Here is a 19,108-nt window from a genome sequence, read left to right on the forward strand (position 1 = left end):
ACCACTGACCAAACGCAAACCCAGATTTTCTCTCTCTCTGTGCCTAACGTTTAAGTGCATTTGTGCCTTTGAGGAGGGGGGTCCTAGCCAGTGGGTCAGATATTCTGTAGAAAGGGGAGTATCAAGACATTAACACAAGGCAAAGCAAATGCCTTTGCGTAGGTTGCTTTCCATGCTGGCCTAGGCCCCTAGTGCAAACACCCGTATCCTGCGCCAAAGATCGGCTGACCCACATGACGACATGTACATTTCCTCGATTCATTCAAATCAAAACCACCTGCATTTTTTCTCCTCTATATATACATGTCTAATGAAGGAGGACCCCTACCAAGCGTTCAAGTACTCAAAAATCATAATCAAACTTGTGTGAGAGTTTCAAGTGCTAGCTGGTGCTTTAATGGACTACTTTCCTTCTCCTAACCTTTGCTCATCGTCATCATTTGCTGGGTCTCCTTCTGTGGCAAACAACCGCAACAACAACAGCAGCAAAGAGAAGAAGAAGGCTGGCAAAAAGACCAAAGGTGCGGTAAAGCTATCGACTGATCCACAAAGCGTGGCTGCTAGGGAAAGGAGACATCGAATTAGTGACCGTTTCAAGATCTTGCAGAGCATGGTTCCTGGTGGAACTAAGATGGACACCGTCTCCATGCTTGATGAAGCTATACACTACGTAAAGTTCCTCAAAACTCAGATATGGCTTCACCAAGCCATGATCAACTTCGTGGACGATGATCCATCTTCCTTCTTTGCCGGCTCTTTCCCTGTTCAAGGAGATTTCTACTCACCAAACAACACCAACCCAAACCCTGCTGCAGCACTGCAACCATCACAGCTGCTGCCATTGCCCGATTCTTGCTTCCAAGATGACCAATGGACCATGCCTTATGATGTATACATGAAAAATCAATAAGCTTCGTCTCTTTATGTCTCTCGCTGTTGTCGGCAGATTAAGATGAATGGGCTGCTTTAATATTGTCTAGGATATTTATCAATGGAACTGTGTGAATATCATGTAAATCGATCTTGTAACAAATTGTAATGTAGCTTGGTATCAAGGAGGATTATGGTGTTCATGATCTGGTTTCCATTAAAACTTCTTTCAATACCCAGTGTTCGGCTGTTCATAACAAAATTCACATCTTAGTTCCGCCATGAAAAACATTAGCTCTTCTCCTCGAGCAGTAACATGTGTAGTGTAAAAAAGCTGCACATGCACGCACTCAATTTATTCATTACTACTACATTTGTCTTACACGAACTATATTGAATGTTAATGCTAGATCTTTATTATCTACAATTATTTTTTATTTTGTGTTATATATATATATGGAAAACTTGAAAAATACTTTTATTTAAATTCTTAATTACACATCTTTCATTTTTAATAATAATAAATATACACATAATTTTTGTAATGTTGATTGTTATACATGATTTTATATATTTTTATATAAATTCATGAATATTTTCAAACTTTATAATACTCTTTATTGTGGCAGGGAATTTGAATTTGAAACAATATCTTTTAAGATAAAGGTAAATAATTTATTAATGTAAAAGAAGAGAAATGATCAAACCTTAAGAAATCGTGTTGAAAGCAATAATGTGGGAATCATTAGCCTTATATTTTGTTTACAATAATATATTCACCATGGCATGAATTCACGTAGACATTTGAAAAAGTCAATTGGCTTCCTTTTGATTTGGTCGAGGATGTTGCTGGTCTTGGGAGGCAGTCCAAAGCTTCGGGGGTCCAAGGCCTTCCCCTTTTTCTTTTTGGCTTTTGTAAATTGTATCCTTTTTGTTTTCCTTTTAAGAATGAAGCTAACACAAAAAAAAAAAGTGGTCAAATAACAATGAAAATCTAACCAAAGTTAAAGACAATTCAAATTGGGAATCTTAAACTTTAACCCTTTTGTACTTAAAATAATATTAATAATAACACAATTAAGACATGCATGGATGATTTACAACTCATTAGGTTAATGGTTTATAAGACATTTTGTTTAGGGATGAACATTTAATTGGTTCGATTGTAAAATTTTGAAAGTTGAATTGATTGAATTTTTAAAATCAATCAAATCATAATAAATGATTAAAAATAATTTATTTTGAGAGATTCGATTCGTTATTTTGATTGGTTTGAATGAAAAGTATTTTTGAGATACATTTTAAAAATTATATTATTTATGGATGGATTTTCGATCAATTTAATTGTAAATTTTAAATACTAAAAATTGATCGAAATAAATTGAATGGACTATCCCTTCTCATCGATTAATATTGAAAGCTTCTAATTGATTAATACCGAAATTGAAAAACTCGTTTCGAATTAATCTAATTTAATTGGTTTCGATTTATTATTTTAATAAGTTGTCCAAAACTCCAAGACAGCTAAATCTATTTCATTTTGGAATTTGTTCGCACAAAATGAATTGTTATTTCTTGTTACTCTAATTGGACTCTTTTAGTTTAGCCCACATTAGAATATGCGATGGGCTTGGCCCAACCAAAGAGCATAACTAATTAATGGACTCGAAAGCCGTAGCTAACATAGAACATGGAAAGGGCCCAACATTCCCTCACCAAAGGCAACGTTCGGCGGATCGAACGACAGAGAGAAAAGGTTTTTAGGCGGGAATGGTGTGAGAAGGGAAGGGAAAGAGGAGTACGCTGTTCTTTTGAGGAGCATACACGGATTCAAGGCCTTTGATTTATACAGGTAAAGATAATGGGATGTTGGAAATGGGGTTATCCCAAAATCAGTGTTAGTTGCTTCTCAGGTACTGGTTTTGAGAACTCTGAACTCATTTGTGCTTAAATTTCATGGTTGGTTTTGTCATCTATGGGTGTTCGGTGAAATTCCTGAAAGAAAATCATTGGTATTTTATCATATGCTGCATTTGGTTTTGAGGGGAGTTAAGCAGCAGGAAGGTAGAGCCTGTGACTGTGAGAATACTTGAGAGCAAAAGTTGGTTTTGAATTATTTACTCAATACCCGAAATTATATGTTCATTTCTCATCACCCCCTCTTTCCAGGGTTGATTCTTTCTGTGTCTATATACAAAAGAGGAAACAACAGGAAGAAAAGAAAATTAAAGGGTTTAAGGAGAAAATGAAGAAGAGGTGGATGAAGAAGGAGATAGAGATGGGGAATCATAGCAGGTACAACATGTGTCATGAATTGCTTTCGTCCTGGTTTTGTCAAGTTTGGAGCAAAATACACAATATCTCCCGCGGAATTCTCCATATTTGTCCTTGATTTCTTCATCTTCATCGTCATTTTCCGTGTTGTCTGCCTTAACCTCTGCGTCATCAGGAGGTGTGTAAACTAGACCCACCTTTGGAAGGATTATCCCAAGGATTTTATCAACAGTGTTGTCGACCCACTTATTTGCTCTCTTCCAAAAAATTAATGGTGCAACGGCTGCCGCTGCTCCTACACCAAACCCCGCCCCAATGAATATGAACTCCCAATCAAATTCATCATTCTGATTCTTTTCTGCTGCATCGGATTGTGAATTGTGGCCATTGTTGGCATTTTTGCAACTTTTTGTCAAAGGATACCCGCATAGTCCCTTATTCCCTTCATAGGACTCATTTTCGAATGTTGAAAATTGCTTTCCTGCTGGGATAGGTCCCTCCAGTTGGTTGTGTGAGAGGTTAAGGACTGCGAGGAAATTAAGGTTTACCAGCTGCGGAGGAATACTGCCATTCAGGTTGTTACTTGAGAGGTCCAAGGATTCCAGCTGTTCCAACTTTCCTAGAGATGGTGGGATTGCACCTGTGAGAGCATTGTGTGACAAGTTGAGAACATAGAGTGCTTTGAATTCTCCGATCACATCTGGTATTGGCCCTTCAAAATTGTTGAATGAAAGGTCAATGGAGGTGAAAAGAGTTAGGATCTTTACCAGCTCCATCGTTAGACCTTTGTTGGTAACTGTTATGCCGTCCGCATAATACAATCCACTGAGTTGTAGTATCTCAAATTGAAGGTGTTTAACACTTAATTGGGTTTCATTGTCATCAACCTTCATTGCCTCCCATGTTGCTAAGCATTGCTTTGGTAGTCTTCCACTAAAACTATTGTTAGCAATGTCAACAATTTGAAGCTTCGGCCAGGGCGCCTTATTTGGCAGACAATCAATTTTCCCATGAAATTCATTTGACCGCAAAACCAGAACCCGCAAAGTGGATATATTCTTCAAATGGCAAGGAAAGGAATCATTGATCTGATTGTTACCAAGGTCTAACACCTCCAGCATTTTGCACCTAGAAAGGGATCTTGGAATCTCCCCTTTAAGCTCATTGCCATTGACATCTAGTGTTTGTATGGAACAATGACTTGGAAATGCATCAGGAATATTGCCATTGAGACTGTTGCCGCCAAGATTCAGAACCCCTAGAGATACATTCCTTTCAATTAAACATTTTGGTATTCTACCACTCAAATTGTTGTTGGACAAGTCAAGAACCTGTAGGTAATCAGCTTTACATATTGAATCAGGAATGACGCCTGTAAGGCCATTGCTTGAGAGAGAAAAGAAAATAGTGTATGAGAGGTAGTCACTGATGTTATGTGGTAAAGAAGAAGCAAAATGATTTCTTGAATAATCCAGATAGCTCGCAGATAGAGGCAGAGTTGGGATATTACCACTGAGATTGTTAGAATGCAGGTCAAGGACTAAGAGACCACGCATTTGATAAGGTGTTTGTAGACTCTCTAGCCGATTCAATGAAAGGTTCAGATGCTGGAGAATGCCATTGCCAACATTCCAAATCCAATTGGGTATTGCATCTGAAATTTGGTTGTCTGAAAGATCCAGATATGCTAGTTTTGACTGGTTCCTTAGATCAGGAAACACTTTCAGTCTGCAAGATGCCAGTTCTAGTCTGGTAAACTTGGGGAAGGAGGAGAAGGTAGAAAAGTTGCCAGTTGCATTGACATACAGCTTGTTATGTGAAAGGTCAAGACGTGTGAGGTTGGCAAGCTTCTTAACGTCTCCTAGCCATATAGTGCCATTGAACTTGTTGGAAGAAAGCGACAGGATGTTAAGTCTACCGAGTTCAAAAACAGACATGGGTATAAACCCTTGCAGTTGGTTGCTACTGAGATCAAGAGTATCCAATAAAGATTGCGGCACATTTGGAATGTCATGAACTTTACCGTCAAATTGATTGTTGGAAAGCATAACCTTCTTCAGTAACGGGAGTGCCAAAAGAGAGGAGGGTATATCCCCATGAAGTGCATTGTGACTTAAATCAATATCAGTAAGGTTTTGAAGGCCTTTCCAGTCATATGATTGGATCGTACCAGTCAGTTTATTATGAGAGAGGTCTATATGGGCAAGATTTCTGGACATATCAAATGGTGGAATTGGACCTGTGAAGTTATTGAATGACAAGTCCAAATAAACAAGTTGTTGAAGATTTGGGATTGGATTCAGAATTGCTCCACCGAAATTGCAATAGGAAAGGTCTAATCTTGTCAAGTTCACAAGGTTACCTACGGACTGTGGTAATGACCCAGAGAACTTTGTTCTGCTAAGCACTAGGATACGAAGAGAACCATTAGGAGGGAATTCTGGCAAGGAACCCTGAAGTTTTTCATTTGCGGATATTTCAAGAGACTGTAGCATCCTTACCTGGAGTATTTCTTTCGGAAATGGTCCATGCAAGCCACACGAACTGAGCCGCAAGGAAGTCAAATTCGGAAGTTTAGCAAGGAATGCTGGAACTGTAGCAGACAAATTGTTTTTATCCAAGCGAATAACTGAGAGATTCGTCAAGTTTTGAAGGTGAGGTTCAATTGGTCCAGAAAGATAACAGTTGGACATGCTCAACACTTGCAATTTACTTAACGAAGCAGATATGGCCTGGCACCACTCTTTGCCCTGCGCTGATATGTTCACGCCATCAAGATACAGTTCTTCTAGCATACTCAGATTTTGAACAAGCATTCGTAGATTTGGGTTTTGAAGCTCCAATGAAACTTGTCCAGGGAAGTTTAGCGTAGATAAATCAAGAGTAACCAACCTTGTCATTTGTGAAATCGCCACAGGTATCTGACCTTTGAAGCCAGCATTTGACAAATTGAGGAAACTCAAATTTGCAAGCACATCAAGCCTGGAAGGAATAATGGAGTTGAATCTGTTATACGCCAAATTTAGACTCTGGAGATTGTGAAGACTGAAGAGGCTGCTTGAATTGTCAATCACACCGGAAATTGATTGATTGCTCAAGTTTAGGGCGATAACCCGACCACCTGCATCACAGGTCACACCATCCCAAAAACAGCAATCCGTGGTTTGATTCCACTTCAACAACTTCACAGATAAAGTAGAATTGAGGCCATCTTTCAATCGGAGCAACAAATCTCGCTGATCGCTTTGACATTGGCCAGAAACCAAAACTACAGCGATGCTAAAGAAAACTGCTATGAACGAATTCAAGAAAAGCCATGAAAAGAGTGAAATCCTCATTACTAACGGTAACCAGAGATATCCATACAAGTAAGAATTATGAAGAAGATAGCAATGGGAATTGGCTGAGGAGGGTGCAGGGCCACAAACATGAGCTTTTGGCGTATCCTGTTCGAGTGGTGACTGACCAAACACTCACCCGATTTGGCACGGGAGGGCAACCCAAAATGTGGAATGGGGGAGATAGAAGAAAGTAGAGGAGAAGCAAGGGAGAGGCAGGCAATTTGGGTTGGTCAGCAAACAAAGAACCGTCAAAGGTAAACCGCGTAATTCTGTGTGTTTGTTCTTCAAGTTGCAAGGCTTTTGGCATATCACTACACTCTGTACAAAGACGCGTTGTTTCTTGTCGGCTTTTCTTTAGTATTATTTTTGGTTGAAGACTTTGTGAAGGGCTGCAGTTTCCTACTTTTCCAAGCTTTAGCTAACTAAGAAAAATCAAACCAAAGAATTGATTGGTGTTGATTTAAAGCTGCTAACCATCCTCCAATAAATTAATACAAGACAAACCACATTTTAGAACATGGCTTTCTTTCTGCCCATTCTCTGTTGCTTTTTTCAACCAGTTCTGATTGCATGAAGTCATTGCCTACTGACTATAATGGGAGCTTACCAAGTTTTGTTTGCAGTAATTAAACTCTGCCATCTCAAAATTTCCATTGTTTTGCTTATTCCCAAAGTTTGAAAATGAAATAAATCATGACTTTTAACCTTGAAATTAAGTCATTTAACAGGGGTTTTGCATTTTGTTCCTTTTCACATGGATGGGAATCTGTTTTCACATGGCGCCCCGCTTCGCTTGAGTGTTGAATTTTTTATTAAAAATATTTTTAAATTGCATAATATTGTAAATAAAAATAATAATAATTAAAGAGAAATAATTTTAAATTTAAAAATATTATAAATAATAGTTATAATGATAAATTTAAGATAATTATTTCACAAAATAATTATTTTTAAAATATTTTCTCATCTCTTATTAAGTAAAATATTTTATTCAAATAATTTTTTTTTGAAAACATTTGATTTTTTATATCTTAAAATATGCGAATGTTGATATATATAATCATATTTTGTTAATTACATGATTCTAATAGCGAAATCAAATTCATATTGAGAAAATATAATATTTTAAAAGTAATTATTGATAAGTTACATAATTGATACAATAAAATTATTAAAATAAAATAAACATTTTTTTAAAGTCCAAATAAAATGAATATTAATTATATTTATTAATTTTTTTAGTTTTAATGATGAAATTTTCTAATTGATCTTCAATTTCAATTAATATTTTTTTATCTTATGCCTTTATAATTATTTAGAATTAATCCACCTTGTGATCCTTATCATGTCTTATTAAAAATTAAAAACTTATTTCACTTCAAACTTGGATGAAATCCACAAATATCCACCCAAATATTTTATTTTATAAAAAATATAAGCGCTTCAATTTTCAATGAACCAAAACACTATCACTCAATGAGGGGGAAAACCCCCTTCTGAAGCTAAAGAAAAAAAATACCCCTGTTGACAACTCTAAATGCAACCGACTTCACAAAAAACATCTCAAAATTCTTATATATATAGTGTTATATAGACTAATTCATGAGCATTCAATAATTAATGCTTTGGTCTTCAATGATTACCGGCTAATCTGAATTTAATCTTTTATTTATTCTATTTTGTAAAGAGGGGAAAAGGAAGTCAAAGGTCCTCAAGAAGAACCGAGAACTTAAATCAAATTACTATCATTTTCAGGCATTCCTCATTTTTCCTTCTTTTTGGTGCTAGAAAAACTAACCAATTTGTTACTGTTTTTCAGGGCAATGGCCCCTGGCCTAACCACTTCTGGATTTTTTTGTTATAGGCAAGGAACCAAATGCTGAAAGAAACAACTCAACTACAAGACAAGCAATCAATATGGATTTAAAGAAAGAGAAGAGGGTTTTTAAAATGTCTTCACTTGGAACAGTTGCTGTAATGAATTATGATCATAAGCTTGAAGATGTTGACATTTCTGGTATAATTCAACAAAATCTGCATCACCCTCTGCTTTTTTCAAAGTGAGGGAAAAGTTGAAAGTTCCACTCACAATGTGAAATATGAGGTGGAAAACATTGAGTAAGTCACAAGTCTCTGTTCCTAAGTCACAAGTCTCTGTTCCCTGTATTCTTTCTTGTTCTTCACTGCCAAATTTTGGGTCTTGATTCATCATGGATGCTGAGAATTTACTAACCTGGAACATGGGTTTTGTCCAAATTTAATCATTCAATATTTAAGACTGAAATCCGAATTTACCTCTAGGAAAAACAAAAAGAGAATTTATATTATAAGTACTTCAATTAGTAAAAGTATGCAATCATTGAATAAATTCATCAAAGTGAATTAAACTAGTTTATACTGTAAACCAGAAGCCGCCAGATGAACACTAATCAGAAATCACTTCTTCCAAACCAAAAAGAAGAAAACAAAGGAAAGTAAAGGATAACGTACAACAAAGGTAAACATAAAGAAATAAGTACAAAAGAAATGTTTAAAATGTCCCATGATAATAAATCATGATTAGCCACCATGAAAGAGCAGAACCAATGGTTCAGTAGGCAGAAATTTGTCGTGTTAAACGACTAAATTGTTTAAAGGTGGGGTACCCTTTTTCCATGGATTTTCACCAGATTGCAGAGACTGGACAATGGGGAGACTTTTCTGCCCAAGTAGGCCCATCATCTACCCCACGTTTTCCAAGGCTCTGCTGGACTTGGGGACCTCCTCGAATGAATTTTATGCAAGTTTCACTGCCCGTTAGGTTTTGGATGTTACGGCCCCAACGGGCCTCTTTGACTTGGAGCTATCCTCCTCCAAAAGAAACCAGGTTCTGTCATCTCAATCTCTGCCGGATGGAAATGCTTTCCACTTAATGGATGGTTTTTTTTTTTTTTTGGATTTTGCTGTTTATTAACAAAATTTTGATAATTTATACAAAATATAGTATTAACTGAGTAGCTGAGTATTGAGTTTCCATTGATTAGATGATTGTGGAACCATGTTTTGGAGTGAAAATGATGTTTAAGACAAAAAGCAAAAACTGATCTTACAGGGATGTGCTGCTATGTAGACCACGAATAGCAGAGGGAAAGCAACAGATGAAGATGAGGTTTGAAGCTTTGGCATGAAGGAAATCTAATATAGTGTCATGATTATGGCACCAATTACTGCAATCTGCAAGACTTTGGATGATCAGAGGAGACTGCAGAAGAAAATTGCTAGCCTACCTATTACAAGTTTGGTTGAATGTTTGTCTTTTTATTCTTTTGAGATAATTGAGTTTGGTTGAAAGTCCATATCAAGAGTAGTAGTCCATATTCTAACCAGCTTTCCACGACTTGGCAGAACGCTGAAATAATTCCATAAACCTTTTGTCATTACATGGCAAAATTATTTACTTTACAGCCTTTCCATCTGTGCTTAAAGAGTTTACACATTAGACAGACACATCACTTGGTTAAAATAAATTCTTAATTTCTTACGGTTACTTGATCTTATCGGTTTACTGCATGATATGATAGGACGAACCCAGATTTTATTATGGCAAATCCTATCTAAATGCTTGTAAATCTGCATGCTGCTTGCTGGAATAGATACCATGTAGAAGCTCTTATGAAAATAGCTCAAAAAACAACAATGATAAAATTTAGAGAAATCAAATAGAAAAACATAAGAATTTACATAGTTCAATTTGTTGCCTACGTCTACAGAGTGAAACCGTTGTTTTATTATTGAGAAATTAAAGTATAATAAATTGACCTCTATGGTTTTCCAAACCAATCTAAAATCCCTTGCACACCCTTTCTCAATAACCTCTTAAGAACTTTCACTCAAACCACTTTTGCTCCACCTAGAGCAAAAGATAGAGTTACAAGATGTCCTTTCTCTAGAGCTCTTAAAGCACTACTTGCAATTCTTAAACTTAGAGATATACTTTTATAATATAAAAGTCTAATGTAGAATGTGATTACGACTTGATGTAGAATAAGAAATTTAAAATCGTACAACTATTTAATGTTGTATACAAACAAAAATCCTAATCAAATAAGATCTAGAATTCTGATCAACCTAAAACTCAACAAATCTCTACCTTTAACTTGAATTCAAACTCCTTAAACCTCTTCCAACAGTGGCACTCAATTACAACTTCTTAACTCCACCTACTTTCTAACACCTTTAACAACTTTCTAAGCATAAGACTTTCCAAACCATTGGCCTTTAAAATTACCACGACTACACATACTGCATCAAGCATGGTCCAACACTTGATTCCACCGAATGGCCAATGCACTTGTGTAGTTGTCAAGTCAATGACACTAATTGACTTCGGAAAGGGACCTTGACAATCCTTCCAAATCACTACTAGCAAGAATTTTTGTCTTGTCACCATTGTCTACACCATGTGAACCTTTCATTACTTGTGCACTATTCCCATCCCTTCGAGTGCTCACATTCTAGACGCTACAAACCATTATGCAAATTCCCCCTCATTGGGACCATGTTGCCTTGTGTGACTTTTGCCACTCTATCACAAGCAGAATATCTATACCTTTGGGAGTTTAACAGGCTTAATGATATTAGATTCTTACACATATTTAGGATATAGGTCTCACAACCTCAAGAGCTAACAACCCTATCAAACATTTTGATTTTCACCACTGCAAAACCTATGAATTTCACTATTAACTTATTGCCTAAAGTCAAATTCCTAACCACCCCTTCTTGCAGTAAATCAAAATTTTCATTTGATAGCATATGTGAGTGGTAGAAGCAGAATCTAAATACCAATAAGAATTTGCATCCATATTTTTTGAGATTTCAAGGATATCACAGTCATCACCTTCAGCAACGAAAGCACACTCACCTTTGTTCTCATTACTTTCATCCCTTTTTGTAGGACAATCTCTTTTAATATGTCCATACCCATTGCATTGAAAGCACTAAATATTGTGAGATTTAGACTTGCCACCCTTCAATCCCATGCTAGTTGACTTCCTCCTACGAACCTCAATTACCAATGCCAAGCCTCTTGAATCTCTATCCCCTTCCTTACTTTTCTTTCAGGCTTCACGAGACATTAACATTGCTTGTGCTTGTTCTAATATTATTGTATGCATCCCACATATTAGAGATTCCATAAATACCTCATAGGAGTATGGGAGTGAAGCTAAGAACAATAGTGCATTTTTCTCTTCCTCCACTTTCATATTAACCTTTTTCAACTAATCAATGATCCCGTCAAATATATTGATATGCTTTATGAGGTCTCCATTCTCCTTTATCTTTAAGCAATAAAACTTTCGTCAAAACTACAACTTGTTAGAAAGACTTTTCGTCAAGTAAATCTTCTCCATAACCTAAGGGCTGAATCCTCATCAATAACATGACATGTTATCTCCAATGCAAAGCCGAATAATACTTACACATCTTTGCTCTAACTCTAGCCATTCAGCATCCTTCATGTCATTGGGTTACCCTTCTTCATTTTTTAGCAAGGGGCACATCAAACTTTACTGCACAAGGAGATCTTTCATCTTTCACTACCACTGTGCGAAACTAGTTTTCCTATTAAACTTCTTAATTGAAAAATTTGTGGAACTAGTGACTTTCAATATCTTTGTTGAATCTTGAATTTACCGAACCTGAAACTCTAATACCAGTTTGTTATGAAAATTACCCAAGAAATAACAAAGATAAAACCCAGAGAAATCAAACAAATAGAAAAACACAAGAATTTATGTGGTTCAGCCTCTTGCTTACGTCCACAGAGTGAAACTGTTCTTCTATTATTGAGAAATTAAAGTACAATAAATTGACCTCTATAGTTTCTCGAACAACCTAAGATCCTTTGCACACCTTTTCTCAATAACCTCCCAAGAACATTTACTCAAACCACTCTAACTCCACCTAGAGCAAAAGATAAAGTTACAAGGTGTCTCCTTTTTAGAGCTCTCAAAGCACTATTTGCAATTCTAAAGCTTAGAGATCCATTTTTATAATATAAAAGTTTAAAATAGAATGTGATTAAGACTCAATGTGGAATAAAAAGTTTAAAATCATACAACTACTCAATATTGTACACAAACAAGAATCCTAATCAAATAAGATCTAAAATTCTAGTCAACCTAAAACTCAATAGAAGCACATTGATATCAAGCCATGACATTGGTTTTAACATATCAGGAAAGATGCATTCGTGCACATTGAGACAAGCAAAGCTGCAAAAAACAAAATTACTAAGGATGCTTTACTTTTTACTATTTTAACTTTCCAAGTCATATAATTCTACCACGAATGTACACATATTTTCATAAAAACAAAGGCATTAACGGATGGTAAGATCAAAATAGAAATTTTATGAATTTGACAATTTTTAATTAGCCTGTAACGTTCATTACACTATTTGATCATGTTCTTTTCTTTTTTCCTTTACCTACTATGTGTATTAAGGTTATTGTAGATGCCCAATTCTGGTTAACTATTATTTTTAAAGTGCTATTTACAGGAAAATTACATCAGGGTGTTCCAAACGTAGAAATACTCAAGGGCGTTCCAAGCGCAGAATGCCCGAGGTTTTTTAAGCATAGAAACACCCTAAGCATGAAAACACTCAGAGGTGTTCTAAGTCTGGAAGCGCCCAGGGGTTTTCCAAGCATGGAAGTGCCCAAAGGTGTTCCAAGCACAGAAGCACCCAAGGATATTCCAAGCATAGAATTGCCCAGGGGTGTTCTAAGCGAGGAAGCGTCCAGGGGTGTTCCGAGTGCGAAAGCGTCCAGGGGTGTTCCAAGTGCGAAAGCACCTAAGGGTGTTCCAAGTGCAGAAACGCCCTAAGTGTGGAAACGTCCAAAGGTGTTCTAAGCATGGAAGCGCCCAAGAGTGTTCCAAGCATGGAAGTGTCTAAGTTGTTTCAAGCGCGAAAGTGCCAAGGGGTGTTCCAAGCTCAGAAAGTGTCTAGGGGTGTTCTAAGTGTAGAAACGCCCTAGGCATGGAAATACCTAGAGGTGTTTTAAGCGTGGAGGTGCCCAGAGGTGTTCCAAGCATGGAAACTCCCAAGGGCATTCTAAGTGCGGAAGAGCTCAAAGGCGTTAGTAGCACGAAAGTGCCCAAGAGTGTTCCAAGGTAGAAACACCCAAGAACAAGCATGGAATAACTGTTTGTACGGGAAAGTGAAAACAACTTAGAACAAGTGGCAGAGTTCATGAGTTACCTTCACATTTGGGATTTTCTAGATAGTTTGGCTTGGTAGCTCAGATATGGAGATAGTTAAGAGGACTTCTTCTTAATCTTTCTTTAAAGTACATGTGCTTTACCCTTTTTTTCCTTACTCCTTAAAAATACGTGTGGCTCACTATCAAGTGTCACTATTTCATTACTCAAAACTTACGCTTATTACTCAACTACATTGTCATTCTTTTAATATCCCATAAAACATTTTTTAACTGTTCTTCCATGATAAGCACGTTCTCCCATGATTAAATGTGCTCTCTTAACTACTCCTAAGAAAGTGCTTTTATTCAGTGTAAATAGGAGGTTGGGAGGTACGAAGAAAGGGGTAGACACCCAACAAAGATTACCTTAAAAACTCTCTCTAGAATCCTCCAAACATTCTTTCTTTTCAGCTTTTCCCATTCACCGCTATCCACTGCCTCTTCCACCTTTTCTCATCCTTCACCACCTGCCACCTAAAGCACTTACACTTTAAGGACTGCTCCAGTCTTTCTCTTTGCCGTTTCTAATGCATCCCGATTCACTCATTGTAACACGTCCTTTCTCCATAACCAAAAGAACACTCTACAGTTATCAAGGTTTTTTTGGATCAAATCTTATCTCGATAAAATGTTCAAATCATGAGAAAGAAAATTGTTTTAAGTGGGTGAAGCACATCGATAGCTATCTTTGGCATAACTCCATGAGGTTGGAAGTCCATAATCATGAGAACCTAATTTAATTTAGAGGATGTTTCCCATTTATCAATGGCAATAATACATATTCGGTGCCACACCCTTTTCCCTAGTTTTGCTTACTTTTGATAACAAAAGAGGAAATGCATTCTTTTGAAGAAAATTAACTCAATCTATATATCTTGAGAAGAAAAAAAGGTCTGCAAATCTCCTATAAGATATTTTCACTTCCACTTCTCTTAATCCAAGGTAAAACAATAAATTGTGAAAATTGATTACCACCAACTACTAAAAATTAACTTATGAAAGAGGAAACAGAAAGATGGGGAGCCGATTCTTTTGATGCACAAGGCAAAGAGAGCTGAATATGGCGAAGAAGCAGTAGGTTATGGTTTCTATAGCATGGGGTGTCAACACCAGCCTTCAATCGCTTGTTACCCTTCTCATTGCCATTGTTGTCGTTGCCACTGTCTATCTGAGACAAAGAAATGAATAACTCTTTGAGTACGAGATATACATGAAAGTTTTGGTGGCAAATGTGTAATATGTTTTCAAGGAAATGAGTATATGATAATGAATCTTACCCTCTATACAAAAAGAGAGAATGCACGTTTATGTCAAATCTGTTAGCTTGTGAGAAGTTCGGGAGAAAGGACCTTAACTATCAGTTATAGAAATGGCAACCTCACTAGTGTGACCACTTTAGGTTTCTTTTATTCTGTTTTGTTAATTTTCTATTCCATATCATATAAAAACAGGAATAATGATGGTTTTAAGATTGCATTTGGCAATGTTTTTGAGTTTTGTGGAATGTTTCCTTGTTTTATGTTAATAAGGTAACATGTTACAGCATTGTTAGGGAGTCTTAGAAATAAGAGGCTTGCTTTAATCGGGAAATTGCTCAACAGAAACCAATGGGTTTTCATGGTCTGTCTAGTGGATTCAGCCATCCTTCCAACCTTCAATTTCATGCATAACAGTGGCTCAATAAACATTTTCAAGGCCGTTGTGAGTACTCTCTAATATTTTCAAAAGATTTTACAATTGAATATACCAACAAAGTGTTTTTTTTTTCTTTTTTAATCTCACTGTCTTTGTCATTTTTGCTATAATGGCTAAAATTTTACTAATTCATGTTATTAAAAAATATAATGCAACAATCGAATTTTACTGGTCCCCATTGTTGGTGGAATCCAACTTGGATAATTTAGTGAACCATCGGGTACCAGATTGAATTGTCAAAGTCTACGCAATTGAAAAGCATGCTAGGCATTGGATAGATGCATATGTTCTTATTTTCAATACCTATCTTTGGGGAAGTAGACGCCAAATAAAGGTCTTGTAAGTATATTTTCCAACTTATAATTAATCAAAACTAACAGAATAGTTCGAAGTGGTTATGATATTATCAGGTGGGGATTTTTCACCCATGAAGATGGGATTTATAAAGCAGTCATGTTACCAAGAGTGTACGAGATGGCCCTGAATACATGGACACAGTGGTTGGACGTTCATGTCAATAGCAACACGTCTTAGTTTTTCTTCATGAGCATGTCACCAACATAACAAAGTACTATAAACTTTCCTATATACAATCTTTTTGAATTTCAAAAAAAAAAAATTCAATTCTTTGTAAGAAAAGAATTATCTACAAATAACTTGAGAACAGCCAGACATTATGGCACCACTCATTCATTGAAATGTTAAAAATTTTAATTTGGTATATTACTTATTCTAAAGCTTTATGCAGTTAATGATATTAACGAACTCATTAATTTTTTTTACAATTTTGTAGAGAATGTGTCAAAAACTCCAAATCAAAGTAGATTTATATAAAAAAAACATAATTTATTTATTAATATTTAAATAGTACATGAAAAGATAAAAAATTTCTTTTTATAATTTAAGATTTTATTAAAAAAAAGTCAAAATCTTAACTACTCCGTTTCTTTAAAAAATGACCTTATATAATTTATTTATTTATTTTTATTATTTTAATTATGACACCACTCGAAAAAATTTTTGGATCCATCTAAATTTTGTGCGAACGTGCACACGAATCTCGATATTGATAATCGAATCCATTTCTGCAGAAATTTGTTCGATAATGGAATGGATGGTAAAGACACTCCAAGTGTGTGTGCAAAAGCACAGCCAAGTTCGTTGTAGTTTGGCATTGTGCACTCTTTTCTAGAGTAAAAGATTTCCTTCAAATTCTTTCGAAGTACTCTCTTATCATGACTAAATAAATGTCTCAAACACTCAAACATCATATAACATGGATTATTCAATGGCAATAGCTGGAAAGGATTTGGCATTTTTGTCTATATCGACGGTAGATTTCAAATTCAACATTAGGTATTATTGTTGAGAAAATAGAGGAATTCATGAATAAGCTTGGTAATGTCAAGCTTGTTTTAATGGATTTGACTCACAAATAAGAAAGTTTGTATTCAGTAAGGGCTAAAGCTACACAAAATAACATTGACACTAGAAGGTTTTTCACTCGGTATGCAAAAGGGAATTTTGTGAATAGCCTTAAGGATATAATGAATTTAACATCTAATTTCGTCACCGAGGATTGCAAAGTTGTTTGGACTTAGAGCCTATTTTCTGCAACAAGTAGTTTATAAGGAATTTGGACACTTAAATGATGGGAACTCAAAGTGTTTATGTTATTTTCTAAATTTTTAATTCAAAACATAACATTTCTTTTGCTCTAGATTTTTAGCTGAACTTGGCACACATATGACATCAAGCCATCATTAGCCAACTACCAGCATTAAGTCCCCTAGTCGATGAAGGTAAGGAAGAAGCTATATCCTAACCACTTACTATTTCAGGCGCTAGCCAGCTCTCATTGATGATTTCTCTCCTTCTTCCCCTTTTCTCTTGGATGAAGCAACCATATAACTAACGATATGGATTGAGTAGCGAGATCAGTTACACTAGCTCGGGCATACTAACTGTCTTAGCGTCGGGGTCTGACCTTCGCCATTGTTTTTGCTATGAGGGCCATGAATATTGGGGAGGTCGAATCCATTAAGATGATGATGTCACCTATTGAAGCAAATTCAGGGGCTTCTGGCGCCTCTGACTCTGAATCTTCGTCTAATTTTGCAGGGGTCTCACCCTAGCATTCATTATCCCATTACCGAGGCCATACTCAGTAGCCATAGCTTTGTTGCACTGCCACTGCTATTTTAGTCCTTGTATAGTTTCCCTTATCTTTATTGAGTTCCACCAATTGTGAATTTAGTAGTAGATGAGATATTGGAGTTACATTTGCCTTTTTTCGGATCAATGAATACGGAACCACCAGTTTATCATTCGTTACAGCCCCCTTCTCCATCGAGCAAAGCATTCTTAGTCCATCCAACCAAACCTATGAATCGGGATTCAACTACCTTTTATCTCATATCGAGGTTCGATACCTATTAGTCGAGTGTGTTTTTGTCTTGTTTGTTTGTTGTGTTAAATTGATTGACAACAAGTTTTTTATATAGACTTTCAAGTGTCCTTTATCTTTCTCCAAGTGTCATTCTATTAAGAAACATAACTCTTTATATGAAAAATTATCTAGAATCCAATAATCACAATATACATGGGAGATAACCTTTCAATATATGTGACTTTCCAATAATCACAATTTTCATATCAGAAACATAACTTCTAATTTACAACTTTTCATATGAAGAGATAAGGTTTTGAAAATACACCAATAATTACAAATTTGGTTGAATGTTTATCTTTCTTTGGATAATTAAGTTTGGTAAGAGATAAGTTTTTAAAATACACCAATAATTACAAGTTTGGTTGAAAGTTTATCTTTGTTTGGATAATTAAGTTTGGTTAAATGTCCATATTAAGAGTAGCAGTCCATTTTCTAATCAGCTTTCCACGACTTGACTGAACCGTGAAATAATTCAATAGACCTGACATGGCAAAATCAATGACTTTATAGTCTTTCTTGCTATGCTTAAGATTTTACATGTTAAAGGGACACATCACTTTGTTAAAATGAATTCTTAATTTCTTGCAATTACATCATAGAAAGCTGATTTTCCACGGGGACATGGGGATGACTTGACCTGATTGGTCTACTGCATCGAATGACAGGACGAATCCATATTTTATTATGGCAAATCATACCTAAATGCTATCAAAAAAGATGCATTCGGGCATTCCTTACACTGAAACAAGCAGAGCTACCAGAAACAAAATTACTCAAGTTGTTTTACTCTTGCACTGCAGCTTTATTAGATGAATTAAGGGAAAAAAAGTTAGATTAGGATACTAAGTACCAATTTATATTGTGCTATGACTCAACTTTTCATTAGTAAAGATGCTTTCCTGCATTTGCTTTTCTTCTTACTGATGCAAGCAGAACCAAGTAATAAAATCACTCCACGAGAATTACACTACCACTCCAACATCAAGTTGAGGAAAAATCTATATTATGAAATACTACTAAGAAGTTTTAAACAAAAGTTTCATCTTCTGATTCTAGGCAATTTGAATACAATTTATTTCGAATTTAACCTAAGGCAAAACAATTATGGTGCGTGGTCCAATCGAAGTGCTTGGAGTCAACAATCATTTTTATTATTTGGTAAACCTCCAACCAAGATAGGAACATGTGAAATTGAATTATGGTCAAGTTTGGCTTTGTTAAATACTTCA

The 19,108-nt window shown here is 35.8% G+C and overlaps 2 protein-coding genes and 1 pseudogene across 2 annotated transcripts; 2 read left to right on the forward strand and 1 right to left on the reverse strand.

Moving 5' to 3' along the window:
- On the forward strand, nt 335-1,122 carry LOC18597494 (transcription factor bHLH140). Its single transcript, XM_007026565.2, has one exon. It carries the CDS (start codon nt 398-400, stop codon nt 908-910), a length of 513 nt encoding a protein of 170 aa, XP_007026627.2. The 5' UTR covers nt 335-397; the 3' UTR covers nt 911-1,122.
- Nucleotides 2,960-6,927, reverse strand: LOC18597495 (receptor-like protein 12). The gene has a single exon (XM_018121351.1). The coding sequence runs from the start codon at nt 6,480-6,482 to the stop codon at nt 3,105-3,107; it is 3,378 nt and encodes a 1,125-aa protein (XP_017976840.1). The 5' UTR covers nt 6,483-6,927; the 3' UTR covers nt 2,960-3,104.
- Nucleotides 14,814-15,991, forward strand: LOC108661896 (annotated as a pseudogene).

This window comes from Theobroma cacao, chromosome 5 (genome assembly GCF_000208745.1).
Source record: "Theobroma cacao cultivar B97-61/B2 chromosome 5, Criollo_cocoa_genome_V2, whole genome shotgun sequence".
NCBI classification, from domain to species: domain Eukaryota; kingdom Viridiplantae; phylum Streptophyta; class Magnoliopsida; order Malvales; family Malvaceae; genus Theobroma; species Theobroma cacao.